The sequence below is a fragment of the Anas acuta genome, chromosome 6 (assembly GCF_963932015.1).
Source record: "Anas acuta chromosome 6, bAnaAcu1.1, whole genome shotgun sequence".
In the NCBI taxonomy this organism is placed as follows: Eukaryota; Metazoa; Chordata; class Aves; order Anseriformes; family Anatidae; genus Anas; species Anas acuta.
In genome coordinates, this window is record NC_088984.1 from 28,055,852 (window position 1) to 28,071,112 (window position 15,261).

Genomic DNA, 15,261 nt, shown 5'->3' on the forward strand with positions numbered 1-15,261 from the left:
TTCTTTAATCTGCTCATCAGTGCTGGAGAAGCATTAATGTCAAGTTTTTTAGAGGTTTTATCGCATTTAACTCTGTTCTCCAGAAGTTACCAAATGCACCCAAAATACTAATTTAAATTTACTTAAGGCAACCAACTTATCTCTTTCATACAAGATCTCCTCTAAGGAAAAAAAAAAAACAACAAAACCACACAACACATTAGCTCTCATTTACAAGAAATACTCAAATAAAGGCCAAATATTCATTGTAAGAAGCAGGGGATTCACATGCTTCCCTTTACTGATAATATGTCATGTATTCAGAAAATGTATTTTTCCTCATGGTAGCCAATCCCACAAGGTGCTAAATATACAAAAGCCTTAAAACAGATTTCACATTTTCAGAATAATTATACCTCTATACAGGTAAAGACATTATCTTACTTCTTTAGTTGATTCTGCAACAAGTTCCAAAAGTTTTTCCACAGCAGTGCGCAAACGATGACTAATTTTCATTATCATTTCTTCATTTTCATATGCCATTTCTGGCTTCACAAAAACACTTTCACATAAGTATTGACTCAACTCAGACCCCTCTTCAGTCACTGGAGACAGCTGGTTATGTTCTGTGAGAGTTTCATCAAGCAGTTCATCTACTGAAAATAAGCAATCTATTTAAAAATACAGGAAAATGACACAGAACTGGCCACTCAAATAACAACTGACATCAGCCAGCAATACTGCTTAATCCTGAAGGTATATTACAAGGTGAAAAAAAACTTGTCAGCATGGAGTTATTTGATGTTTACACATTAAGACAGACAGTCTTTCACAATGCTTGGAAATATTGTGCTATATACAAGAGGGACTGTGGTTCTGTATCCATCAGATTCATCTCTCCTGTCCTATGATCCATTCATCCTTTTCAAGTCACAGTTTAGTATTTTCACTACTAAAAATTAAAATGAAAGAACACTGATAGATACTATCGTCTTAAGTGTGGAAAAACTTTGAAATGAAGAAAAAAATGTGAGAGATACCCATTCAGAGCCTCTTTCACATAATATGAAATGAAAAGGCATTTTTCAAGAACATGAATCAACCAAATACAGTTATGCTGATTTGTACTCACATTTTTCTAGATGATGCTTCTCTTTGGCTTTAAAATACTGTGCAAATCCCATTTCTTCCATAATACTGTGACTTTCCCTAGAATCTCCAGAAGCCAAACTGTCATCAAGGCAAAGACCAATCTTGCTACAGATAAGGTCCTCAATAGCTATTGCAGCCTTCACCAACTCCATAAGCAATTTCAAAATATGCTGATAAGATTCCTGCATTTTTTTCCTAGAACAAAAGTACATGGAACATGGCAAAAAATGCATATACTTGTTTGAAGAGACTTCAAACCTACTGAAAACCTGACAGTCTAACATAGATATCTTAAAAAGTGGATGGAGAGATCATACTGCAGTCAGAAACATCTTAGGCTTCCTATCTACACACGCACCAGCAGGGAAAACATGTTTACTACAGCAGTACCTGTGACATTAAAATAACTAAAGGAAACCAAACTATGAAATAGAAGCTCCGCTAAGCCCTGCAAGCTTACAAAACACTAAGCAAGTTTTGTTTGTTTTTAAAAAGGCTAGAAATTGAATTCTTCTTGAAGACTATTCAGCATGACAGCTTCTCTCCAATCCACACATTCCAATCACATATCAAAGTGATGTACATTGCACTGAAAAGTTTCTAGAGTAAAGAGGCACTCTCTATATTTCCTAGCTTTTGCCAAGATTATAGACAGTGGAGACCCCAAAACACCAAAGTCTCCATTAGACCACAAGGGGCCAGGGGGAGGGAGGGAAAGTAGGAAAAAAAACTTGCTCTCCATATCAAGACAGACTGGTAGTAACAGAACTCAAACATGTTTGGAAATAAAGCCAATACTGTCATTATCTTACTCTGTTAATTTAAATTGGCTGAATTTAGTTATTTGTGAAGAAGTGAGAGAAATAACAACCAATAAATATTATACAACCCAAGATGGACAAACCTTTCATCCTTGGACTGCTCAATATCAGACCTCAACATGACTATCAAATTCCCTCCTTCTTGGTTCTCTCTGTCCCGCTGCTGTAGAAGTGTCTCCAGCTCACAGTTGATCTCCTCTATCTTATGATTTAAAGATTCGACTTCCTTTTCCAGCTGGGGAAAATACAATAACAATGCACCAGACAAATCAGTGATCTTGTGGGCCATCAGCAAGTTTGCTGGTGACATAAAACTGGGAGGAGTGGCTGACACGCCAGAAGGCTGTGCTGCCATCCAGCAGGACCTTGACAGGTTGGAAAATAGGGCAGGGAAAAACTTAATGGAATATAACGATGGCAAGCGTAGAGTCCCAGACACTAGTATAAGTTGGGGACTGCCCTGAGAGAGTCCAGTGCTGAGCCACAAAGATGATAAAGGGAGTAGAGCCTCTCAGCAGAAGAGGAGACTAAGGGGTGACTTTATTAACAATTATAAATATGTAAAGTGCGAGTGTCAGGAGGGTGGGGCCAGGCTCTTCTTGGTGACATCCAATGACAGGACAAGAACATAGGAGGTTCTGCTTAAATATGAGACAAAACTTTTTTTTTTTTTTATGGTGAGTGTGACTGAACACTGGAACAGGCTGCCTGGGAGGGTTGTGGAGTCTCCTTCACTGGAGACTTTCAAAACCCACCTGGACGTGTTCCTATGTAACGTGATTTAGGTATTCCTGCTCTGGCAGGGGGATTGGCCTAGATGATCTCTCAAGGTCCCATCCAATCCCTAGCATTCTGTGATTTTGTGATCTTACCCTCCATTACTTTCTATATAATCACATAATCATCACCTGTTATGCAAACTTGCTTCCAAAATTTCTAGAAATGGACAGCAGTGAGACAGGGAAAAAGATAAAGGGTGATTCTGTAGATCTTAGCTAGCACAACTGTATGTTAATGACCCCAAAGATAAGGAAGTAAAAGACTGTATGCATAGATAATGGAATCAGAAAGAACTGGTTTGACTGCTGAAGTCTGTCAAAGAAAGGAAGGGTCTGGAGTTTAGCAGTGAGGAAGACTTCTGGCCTTCATCAAAAGATCACCAGAGTATGCTGGATGACCAACCAAGGACTCCAGTACACATGCAAATAGGGGCAGGAACCTACATTAATGATTCTTCAGAGACCTGATGAATATGCAAGAGAGTTATGGGAAATGAAATTAACACGTATTTGTCCCACACACCTGGATAATTCTTTCTGCTTTTTCTTGTAGCTGTGCTGATAATGTCTCCTTCTCCTTTTGGCAAACAGCCAGTGACTTCTCCCTCTCCTGAGTTAACACCTGCAACTTCTCATGTAGTGATGCTGTTTTTTCAGCTTCAAATTCCTCCTGTATTAGTGACATATAATTTGAATTATACAGAAAGAAAAGAGAAAAGCAAACAGAAAGAGCCATACACATCAATGCATTCCCCCTTTTTTTGTTTAAATACATTAAGCCTTACCTCTCAGATTAATTAGCAATAACTTACACAGTTAAAACCCCAGATCAACAAAATAATGCCAAAACTATGATTTTAATGACAAAACTATGATTTAAGACTAGTTAAATAAATTAACTACCTGAGTGCACTTCCTAAGACCTGTGTCATTTCAAATTGCTGAGATAGTAACGAGAAACAGAAAAAATGATAGATGGAGACAAACAAAAGCCACTTTCATCACCTGCAAGTAATACAACATGCATAGCACTGAGTTCCACACAGGACAAGTGATTTTCAACAACAAATTGTAAATTTACAACGTATAACTTGCCTACCTCAGAAGAATGTATCTACTCTAGATATGACCCACTCGTGAATCAGCAAATAAGGGAGATGAAACAAGGCCCATGGATCCCTTCATGAAGAGGCTAAAATGAACCCTGCAACAGTCTGAACTTGGGAATGAGATGTCATGATCACACTACAAAAAATATATGCAAGTTCAGATCTATGAACATCAATAAACTCAAGGGTGAAAGATGCCTTTTTTAATATATATATATATATATAAAATGTTAAGTGAAGAAAACTGCTTTTTTTTTCCCCCCAAGGAAAAAAAATAAAATTCAGGGTATGAGTGAACATATGAGCAAAACCTAAGACGTCACCTAAACAAACCTAGATCCTTTGTGGAGGATGTTTATACTGAGCAGAGGTAAGCCATCCATCACCACCTCCTCAGCTGATGACTACATGTTGCTTGATGACACCATAAGGTCTGCCATCTCAAGCAAGACCAAGACCAAGACTTGCATTCAAGCAATAACAATACAAACTCCTACCAGGAGTCCACAAGGCAGAGCAAAGCGGAAGAGCCATGTCCATCATGATTACAGACCCAAACAGCAGAGTGCCTAGCTGTAGGCAAGACAGAAAACACAAAATCATAGAAACATTAAGGCTGAAAAAGACCTTAAAGATCATCTGGTCCAACCATCGCCTTACTACCAATGTCACCCACTAAACCATGTCCCCAAGCAACATGTCCCACCTTTCCTTAAACACCCCCAAGGATGGTGATGCCACCACCTCCCAGGCAACCCATTCCACTGACTGACTACTCTTTCTGAGAAGAAATGCCTCCTCATTTCCTACCTAAACCTCCGCTGGTGCAACTTGAGGCCATTCCCTCTAGTCCTATCACTAGTCATCTGTGAGAAAAGGCCAACCCAGCGAAGAGTGTACCCATCCAAGCCATGGGCTGTCAACTTCTCCAGGAGAATACTGGGGGAGACTAAGGGGTCTTGCTGAAGTCTAGGTAGAACCAAGACAGTTGCTTTTCAAAGTCTCTCCAACAGTCTGCCTATTCTTCTCAGAAGCAATGCATCCACTAATACAGAATGTAAGACTGTACAAAAGAAACTCTGAATGACTTAAAGCACCAGATTTCTGTCAGATCTTCCATCAGTTTTCCTGCTTAGAGGGAAAAAAACAAGGAAACTGGCTGGCGCAAAGACAACCCCATAAGCAAGCATGGGGGAAGTAGCAATGAAGGATCATTGTAAAAACCTGTAGCAGACTATAATGCAGCTCAGCCTGACATTGCAAAGAGATGCAGTCAGTCTCTTCTGGGACAAGAAACTGGTCATAAAGGTAATCAACAAACCAAAACCAACCCACATAGTCCTGTAGGGAGGACAGCAATGGCCCTACCACGAGCAGCTTTTCAAGATACGCTTCAAGATACATGTCCTCTGTTTCAGAAGATAATCCACCAGACACAGAGGTAAAAGATTGAATCTAAGTGATAGGATCTTGCAGCAGGCCAGAGGCAGGAAGTTAAGAGGAATTATCTGCATGTCCACAGCATCCAGTTCCAACTGTTTGTGCAACTCTTAGGAAGCATCCTACTTCAGGTTGAAGAGATGAGAGATACAGTAAGGTTCTGTTGACATCTCTCAAGGAGACCCAAATACAGAGGATGGTAGATAACCAAATATGAAAGTTATTTTTGCTCAACATGTTGAGCTCAACACATGCTCAGCACAGTGATAACAGAGATGCATACAAGCATTGCTCTTGGTGTTGGTGAGTTTCCCTCTCTCTTCTAAAGCACGATGCATCTTTTCCACTTATAACTGAGCGTGCTTGACACCTAACCAACCAACCATGGCATTTGGCATGAAGCACAGATGATAGGCAATTACTACATTATACACGATGCCAAAAAGAGATAATTTTTAGATATTCTCATCAAGATAAAAGTTTGGAATCAAAACGATGAAAGCAGAAAAGAACAACAAATAAAATTCACATGCACAAAGTGTTCAGACATCAAACAGTTGACAAAAGCTTAGAAAACTGAACATTTTCTGCTGTACATACACAAGTGCTGTAGACAAGGAAATACTTGGTTGATCAAGAATACAGTCTCTGCAGACACTAAGAAGAAAATCAAGTTCCAAGCAACAAAATGAACATAAATCTACACAAGGACTATTTCTCAGAGCAAATACTTAGCACTGATTTTTTTTTTTTTAAATCTAAAGGGCACCATTTCACAACCAATTCAGGACTAAGTGAATCCTATGGTAAATACTATAACTCCTTAACAGAACGCTGTATTATTTTTAGCACTGCTTTTCTAGTTCTAACATTGAGAAGCAAGGAAGAGAACTAACGGATTGCCTTTTAAAGATCATACAGCTAAAATACAATAACATATACTAATTGTTCATTTTCAAAAAAAAGCAAGCTACCAGTACATTCTCTGAAGTTCATTTTAATTAGACCTTACCTTCAGCTGTGCTATTTGCTGCTCAAGGAGCACTTCTGACTGACACTTCAGCAGCTCAATCTCTTCCTGGAACTGAAGCTGTTGCTTCATTTTTACCTCCTCAAACTGAGACAGAAGAGCTGTCCTCACATTTTCTACTTCAGAGGCCGATGCAGAAGCATACATCTGCAGAAAAGGGAATAACAAAATATTTGAGCTAGTGTTGTAACTAAGGAAGAAACAAAAATAAAAACAAACCATAAAGCCCAGAGAAACTCTTAAGAGAAATTTCATAATAGTTGTCTCCAGACCTCAGAACCATACAGAACTGCTATCTATCATCATACTGACTATGGAAAAGCAAGTCGATAAGAATAGGTAAGAAGCAACAAAAATACATAAGGTACTAAAGATCTCCTATATTCATGAAACCATCAAGTCAACCTAACAGACCCCACTTTTTTCCTCAACAGACATATGCCTGAGAAAAAAAAAGGCTAAAGTCAAAGAGACCTGATAGCAGCCTTCCAGCACCCAAAGGGGGCCTACTGGAAAGCAGGAGATGGACTCTATCATGGAGTACGGGTGATAGGACAGGAGGGAACAGCTTTAAACCAAAAGAGGGTAGGTTTAGATTAGATATAAGGAAGAAATTCTTCACTCAGAGAGCAGTGAGGCCCTGGCCCAGGCTGCCCAGAGAAGCTGTGGATACCACAACCCTGGCAGTGCCCAAGACCAGGTCAAATGTGGCTTTTGAGCAACCTGGTCTGGTGGAAGATGTCCCTGCCCACAGCAGGGGGGTTGGAACTAGAGGTTCTTTAAGGTCCCTTCCAACCCAAAGCATTCTATGATTCCAAAATGAAAAACAGGAGGAGGGAAAGAAATACACCGAGAGCATACTTGTTGCAAAGAGAATTAATTGTTAGGTAACTATATTTAATGCTTTTAAGGCATGAGTGACTATACTTCAAACAAGGTAGTGCACCAAAAATGTACAGAGCTTTCCCCCCAACACCCTCTAACTACACTCTCTAACAAGAGTCACTGTAGTCACTGGAATAGAGAGAAATCCTGTTTCTTGAGTCAAGGGCTTAAGACATTTAGTAATGTCTTCAGAAAAGAACTTTCCACTTTTTAGCCTTCATTGTGAAAGTAAACATCAAACTTACACAAACATTTTCAACAAGAAATTGAAAAGCTTTAGCGGCAACAATGCAGTTTGAAAATCTTCCTTGAGTAGACCGATTTGAAAAACATTACCTACTATAATTTCACTAAGAAAATAAATGAATGTTAGTGAAGTTGCTCACTAATAAAAGCTTAAAGTGAGTAGTTACTTTCCACAAATAGTTAATAACCCATATCATTATTTATTTATTTGTGATGAAATATGGAAGCTTTAAAATACTGAATTCAGAAGGACAGGAATTAAAAAAAAAAAAAAAGTGCCCTCCCACCCCAAAGGTAGAGAGGAAACACTATAGACAAGGATTTAATTTAAAAAAAATAAGGCTAATGTGCATATATGAACTATTAAGTTCTTTTTAGATAGAGCAAGGCTTAAAAATATTATTTTTGTCCCTTTTTACCTATTGACACTATTAGAAGAAAATAAAAAAAAAAAAGCATCTAGGAATATTCCCTAACTTCTAAAATTAATAAAACTGAATTTGCTCAGTGTGAATGAATGGCTTATTTTGGGTTCAGGTATTTGCAATTCTCTGACCTCTTGTTCATGTTCATGCTGTGCTTTTAGTTTCCCCAGTTCTTCCTCCAACTCCCTGGAGTATTCCTCCTTATGTTTCTTAATTTCTGCCTCATGAAGATCCTGAAGTTCTTGCAGTGCCTTTCTATGTTTTTCTTCCATACGCACTACTTCCTCACGTAATATATCCAGGGCTAGATCTTTTTCTTCTTCCAACAAACGTCTTTGATTTTGAAGAGCTGTTTTCAAATCATTCTGTATAAGTATTAATTTAAAAAAGGGTAAAAAAAAAAAAAAAAAAGGTTATAAAAGTACAAATATTTTTGTAACTCATTTGTAAAGTCAATGTCCTTTTGTATCAAAGTTTAAGTAAACATGATCAACATTGCCTCATGAATAAGAAGTATACACACACATGCACATACTCTGTATCACTGAAATGGGTTTATGTTTCCCATCTCTAACAGTTCTGTAAGCCCCCTGCTTTTTCTGGACATGGTGAGACAAGTCAAAAAATGAAACTAAAACCACAACAACAAACATTACAGCTATCTGGAGGATCCTCAAGTATCAGCTATGAAATAACAGCGTTCTTACCTCTTTGACTTGGAAATATTTTGATATCATTTTTTACATACCCAAACTATAAAAGATCTCAGATGTCTGTCCATACACGCTTGTGCTTTGTGTTAAGGTGCTTAAAAGGAGGAGTACAAGACACACACTCTCACCACCCACTCCCCAAATCCCACCTAGGACTCGAAGTACCTTTGTTCTATTCTTCCCCTCAGGTCTATACCACTAAGGAGGACCTTGCAATTCACAGAGATGCACCTTAACCTACAGAAATACATTTACTCAATACCACTCAGTTCTAAAGAATTACATGGTAATTCTACTAGACAGAGAAACTCCGAGCCACAAAGCGGAGACTCCTCCAATTGGAAATTATGTTAAACTTGCTTCTCACATATATTCTCCATACACTGAGATAGAAAACTCATTAGTCTGAGTGTTTGGGGAAGGGATGACAGATAGACTTTTTAATCTTTGGTTTCCTACTTCAACTCGCAGTATGACCATGCAAGTTTTAGTGCTGGCACAAAGGAGCCTGTAGAAAACACCCTCAAAGAACAAGGGTAAAAAGTGATCCCATGCATTTCAACATTTTCTCACACTTAGCCAGGCTTAAAAACATAACATGAAATTTCACCTTCTATGCTAAGTTTTCTTTCTGACTCACCTTATGAAATTCTTCTGCTTCCACAGCCATCATTTTAAGTTTTTCCATATGCACAGTAGCTAGCTCAATTTTCAAATTGTTTTGTGCAAGCTGAAGTTCCTCACCATACTTTAATTTCAGCCTCTCTATCTCTTGAGCCAAGTGTGCTTGATCCATTTTGTCCTTTTCACGGAACTGTTCTGTGTGATGCAGCTGTAGCTTCTCAAGAACCTGCTTGTGTTCATCTCTTATATTCTGAATTTCTGACAGGTAGGATGACTCCAAGGAATCCAGGTTTGATAAGTGTTTAACCTCCAGTTCATCAATTTGTGCTTGATGTTTTGTCTGCAGTTCAGCAACAGAAGCTTCAATCTGAATCTGATGTTTACTTTCTAGTGTAGATTTAAGCAACTCAATTTCAGCTTGGTGCTTTGTCTGAAACTCAGTTGTAAGAGACAAAATTTGCTGCTTATGCTTTTCCTGTAACTGCTGACTTTGGAGTTCTAGCTCATCAACATGTTTCTTCTTCAGCTCTTGGAGAAGAATCTCTTGCTCAGTAGTGAATTTCTGAGTCATAGCTTTGTGTTCCTCCATAAATCTACATTATTTCCAATAAAGTTGAAAGAATATCGTCAAAAAGGCACTTTTTGTTGAAATAACAAATAACAAAGAGGTAGGCCTTATTTAGCCGTCACACCTTCAGCTTTATGTTTCTAATACATAGCTAATTCAAAGCAAACCACAACCATGATTTCATAGTCACATAAGTTATAGTTTAGGCAATGTAAGCTGGTCATATCTGGTTATTATTAGCTAGACTGGAACCCCTATTAAATTCCTACTAATACAGAGTAACATGCAAACCTTGCTCTCTCAGTCTCATTTAAAGCCCATTGATGGGGTAGTACAGGAAATTAACACTGACAAAGAGCCCACAAATAAAAGATGAATTTCAAAACCAGTTTGAGCAAATATTGCCATGCAAAAGCATCTAGGAAATAGTACATACATATCAAGTGTGTGCCTTATTACTGTTTACTTGCAGACAACATCTCTAGATGTATGAGGTTTAGACTAAGACTTAAAACCACTGTGGAAGCATATGAGGACAACATGGACTTCTCCAAATTAATCTCAGCTTTCCGAGGTCTACTTAAAAGCTTGATGCAGAAGATTTAATATCTTAAATGCTCCAATTTGCAGTAATCATTAATTACAGTATCAACCATCAACCTCAGCATTCAGTGGATAACAAAAGCTTCATTTACTGGGGAAGACTTGTTCAAATTCATTTGAATAGTTTGAACGACCTTGAAAGTATTTCAAGAATTTTCCCATTTATATGTCCTGAATGTTTCCTTTCCTCCAAGACTAATATATGATTTTCATCTGCATGGTGTATTCTTAACTGAAGTGAAATGTAACAGTCAGAACTAGACCACATTTGCTAGACTAGATTTAATGCATTTACGTGAAGTAAAATTCTATAGAAACTGTAATGGACAGCATTACTGTTCCTTGATAAAGCTTTACATATGTAAGTAATCTGGTGCCATCAAGTGACAAACCTACATCACTGTCACTTCCTAGATTTAAAATAAGAAAACAACATCTGAATGAGAGACTAATCATTCCTCATGAGTACTTGAGCATTTTCACTTAAGACTTACTTGTTTTGTGCTTCCGTAAGTTTCAGCGCACATTCTTCCTGCAGACAAAGCATGGCCTTTTGCATTTCTTCTTCCATGAGCACTTTGGCTGCCTGCAGATCACTCTCATATTGTTCCTGAGATTTCTGGATAGCCTGTGCACTTGCAAGACTGTCCTCCAGTTGCTGCAAGTTGTTTTGCTGCTCTTTTACTAACTTTTCTAATTCTACAATTCTGGCAGCTTGGTAATCTTGGAGCCGATTCATTTCTGCTTCACGAACTTCAAATTCTTTTTGCAAATTCTGTTTCTCACATTCCAATCTATTTTGCAGTTCTACACGCAACAATGATAATTTCTCCTCTGCTTGGATTCTCTGGTCCTCACTTTCATGTTTCCATTTATTCTCTTTTTCTTTGTACATAGTCTCTATTTTCTGGATTTCTTCTCTGGCTTCCCTTAATTCATTCTTGTGATTCTCAGCAATTTTATATTTTACCTGTGAACACATTTATTAAAATCGCATAAAATAACAGAACCCAACTGAAGTAAATACTCCCGGGCATTTAATGTCTTGGAGAGATTTGATTCTCACAGACAAGTCACCCTTCCAAACAAAAGAAAGCCTAAAATGAATTCAAGTACCTATAAATTGACAATTCACTTTTAAGAATTAATTGGGGTAGGGGAAAAGAAGAGAATAAAAAATTCTGATTGTTTGCTTCAGAAGACAGTCCTATCAAAACTAGAAAATGCTTTGTGGTGACATATTCAGCAGAAGGGCTTTTTCTATCTGCCACATTGCTTTCTGCTCAATTTTCCATTACTGCGTGACACATTACAGTATGTAAGTGCATGACCTTACTTAGACCTATAAAGTGCTGCTCCACAGGATGAACTTATGTACTTGCCTGTATTAGAAGCAGTGTACATATGCTTGAGCCATGTTAATGAAAATGGTGGACTGGATCAACCCTTGAAGCATTTGTCCCCTCACGCTGTCTGTGCTCTTAAATGCTTAGTTCCCTTGCAGATTAACTTTTCTTCAATGCTAATGTGCTCTGAACTTCAGACTTGCATTCCAGTATCAAAGCGTATCCATGCAACTCTATTTAAACCTGAAGCTACCATCACCAACTAGGCACATTTTAAAATAAGTGCCACATGTGCTTCTCCTGGCCTACCTAGCAGATCTGCACTTACCCAACTCTATACAAACAGCCCTGTAACTTGGATTACCTGTTCCATTTCCCTTTTCAGATGCTTCTCATTCTGCACTGAAATATCTTTTTGTTTAGCAATTTCTTCCTTTAAACGCTTTATTTCATCTGAAAGCTCTGCAATATGCTGTTTCTCAGAGTGGAGGAGAGAAAGCTTGACTTTGTGCTCTTCCTCCAGCACAGACACTCGTGTGGCGACCTCCATTTCAACTTGACGTGCTGCATCTTGAGCACTCTGTAGGCGTAATTTGGTGATTTCTGGTGGAAAACAAAACAAACAAAAAACACTGAAATGACTTTCTAGAATTTATTTAGCAGGTCACAGTAATGCACAGTAATAAAGCTGAATATTATCAGGGATGCGATTTATCAGTAGTCATACTAACTAGAGGCAAACAAGAATCACAGATACAGTTGTGTGTTACATAGCTAACTGTGAGTTATGGATGAGTTAAACCGTGTGTAATATTGTGCTCTCAGAAAGAGGTTGCAAATACAAGAACTGCCATGATTCCTTATCTGGACCTCAACAATACGTGCATTTCCTATTGAATATGAGCCAGCATATTTATATAAATTACAAGCGTGCTTTTTTCAAGAAAAGCAGCAACTGTTAAGAAATTAATGTGACTTCTTATGTGGCTAGTTTTATGTAAACTTAGCTGTAAGAGGAACTTTATCCTGAATTCTATAGCAAAAGTTACCTATTGTAAATTCTGTTCTCCATAAATACTTTCCTCTTTGTTCTCAAATTCATTCCAATATGTATACCAACTACTGGAAAATGTGGGAGGAAAATAATATTGAAGTTAAATGAACAGAGAGCTATCAAATCCATGAAACAAACACTGGCAAAAGACGTGGAACAAAGAACGGAAGTTGATGTATTCTGTGGAATGAACTGAGAAATGTCCTACTTCACCTAAACATGACAGATATTTAACATGCCTGACAGATGATATTTATTTGAAAGTTTTAGTGTTTTTTAGTGTTAATTCACAAATTGACATTGACCTTCTAGACATCAAGTCCAGACATGATGTGAACTTAGCTCCTTTTAGCAACTGCTCCTCAGTTGCAGTAGGTTTTTACCACAGAATAAGCAACTTCTGGTCACCACATCTTTGAAAGGAACCTTTTTCATTTAGGTAATCAGTCTCCTAGACAGCCTGGCTGTATTATTTCTGAGATCACGTGAGACAACATTATAAGCTTTGTGGATGTGACAATGTGCTGTCATCTGCTGCCTCCACCAATGAAACCTATTATCATAGAATATCCAGAGTTGGAAGAGACCCACTAGGATCCTCAAGTCCAAATCCTGGCTCCACACAGGTCTACCCAAAAATTCAGACCATATGACTAAGAACACAGTCCAAATGGTTCTTAAAGCCCAACAGTCCTGGTGCCATGAACAACTCAACATAACCATAAAAGTCAAAAGCAAAGTGCTCGACACTAGGAATTAAGAAGTGTTAAGTGTTCTTTATAAAAAAACAAAAAACAAAAAACAAAAAACAACAAGTTAATTTCACCAGATAACCTTTAAATATTTAAAGAAAAGCATAAGCCACACAAGCAGCTTACCATTTTACTTCCCAGTTTGTCGGTTTATCTTACCTTTGATATGTTCGTCTGAAAGCCTAGCACGGAGCTGCTCAAGTTCTAAACAATGCTTTCTTTTCATTTCCTCTATTTCTACTATATATTTGTCTGACAGATCCTTCTTCATTTTCATTAGGTCCTCTTTATATTGAAGTGCAAGGGAAGACCTTAATGAATCTAATTCACGTTTGTGCTGTTCTTTAAGTTGTACCTGCAAACAGGCAAGTTCTTCCTATATAAAAAAATGGATTAAAAAGATATCTTCAGCTTTGCGTTGAGGAAACCATGCCAAGATTCTTTCAAGGGGAGCAGTAAATTAATTGCACTACGCAGCATGTGCTTGACATGTATCTATCTGGCTTACAAAAACCCTGCTGATTTGCTCCTGCCACTTCATCTGCTACTACTACAACAGAATCCCTCAAGGTATATATGCTCTGGAATCACACGACAAGTCAGAGCAGAGTTTCAGGAGCCATTTGACAGTGTAATAGAGAAGAAGGTCCCACAAACATCTGGGTGGAGAAAACATCAACTCTCAACACTGAAGAGACCCCCTCACCTTCCCTATGTACAGAACCTAGACATCAATCTATGAATGCAGTTCCACACTCAGCTAGGAAACAAACTACAGCAATTTAGGAAAAAATGATATATACTTCTCATTTGTTTTATCACTGAGATTTTGTGTATATTACTAATGAAACTGAGCTCATGCTGTCCTGTGAAGGTCTTGTTTCCTCACTAAAAATATTAATATTTTTAAAGCTAATTTAGAAATAAAATCTTAAAATGAAAAAAAATAATCTTTGGGAACTGTTAGACAACTTTAATCAAATTGAATGTAAGTTTATCTTAAAATTACAAGGGACATGAAAATAGACATATACGTAAAAGAGAGCAAATTAGCGTCTACACTTCAGAAAACAGAGAGCAATGAAAAGCACAATCACTACAGAAGCTACAGAGAAAAACTCAGTGAAATCTGTACTTGTGTGGAAGGGATTTGATAAGAACTCTGTCCTTATTAGGAACAGGATAACCCCAATAAAAGACACACAGACCCTCACATTTGATCTATTCTAATTTGGGAATTATTTAGAACTGATGATTTAATACACATTTGGCAAAAATAATTAAGCTATAATAAACATCTCAAATATAATTAACTTTCTTGATAACTGGGAATTAGACGTAATTCTAGAAGAACTTCAACAAATCAGAAATACTACCTTATGCTGCTCCACCTGCTGACTTAGCTGATGAAGATCTCTTCTCTCTTTCTCAGCAGTCTCTCCAAAAACTGTGACAGAACTAAGAAGAGAAAGAGTTTTAAAGGCATATCACGTGTCACAAATTAGGTTAAACAAACTTGCTGACTTACAATATGGTATTGAAAGTAGGCAAAGAGCAACAGTAATAGCTACATGGGAAAGTATCCTCCACATTCATAGAATCATAGAATGCTTTGGGTTGGAAGGGATATTAAAGATCATGTAATCCCTCCTTATTTTCCATATGCCTTAGCATAGTTTCCCAGAAGATCTGCTCTGTGATTTTGCTGGGAACAAGAGGTGAGACTGACTGGCCT

General features: G+C 37.8%; 1 protein-coding gene across 12 annotated transcripts in view; it reads right to left on the bottom strand.

Moving 5' to 3' along the window:
* PCNT (pericentrin) overlaps positions 1 to 15,261 on the bottom strand; it is an 81,765-nt gene that overhangs the window by 38,341 nt on the left and 28,163 nt on the right. For 11 of the 12 annotated variants that reach the window (XM_068686053.1, XM_068686052.1, XM_068686050.1 and 8 more), the window contains 11 exons: positions 14,903 to 14,984; positions 13,686 to 13,902; positions 12,085 to 12,323; positions 10,869 to 11,344; positions 9,220 to 9,796; positions 7,998 to 8,231; positions 6,293 to 6,457; positions 3,255 to 3,401; positions 2,036 to 2,187; positions 1,112 to 1,326; positions 424 to 635 (listed from right to left, as the gene is read on the bottom strand). In XM_068686053.1, the coding sequence (XP_068542154.1) occupies positions 424 to 635; positions 1,112 to 1,326; positions 2,036 to 2,187; positions 3,255 to 3,401; positions 6,293 to 6,457; positions 7,998 to 8,231; positions 9,220 to 9,796; positions 10,869 to 11,344; positions 12,085 to 12,323; positions 13,686 to 13,902; positions 14,903 to 14,984 (2,716 nt within the window). The remainder of the gene's footprint in view (positions 1 to 423; positions 636 to 1,111; positions 1,327 to 2,035; positions 2,188 to 3,254; positions 3,402 to 6,292; positions 6,458 to 7,997; positions 8,232 to 9,219; positions 9,797 to 10,868; positions 11,345 to 12,084; positions 12,324 to 13,685; positions 13,903 to 14,902; positions 14,985 to 15,261) is intronic. The other variant, XM_068686047.1, reaches the window with a different exon arrangement.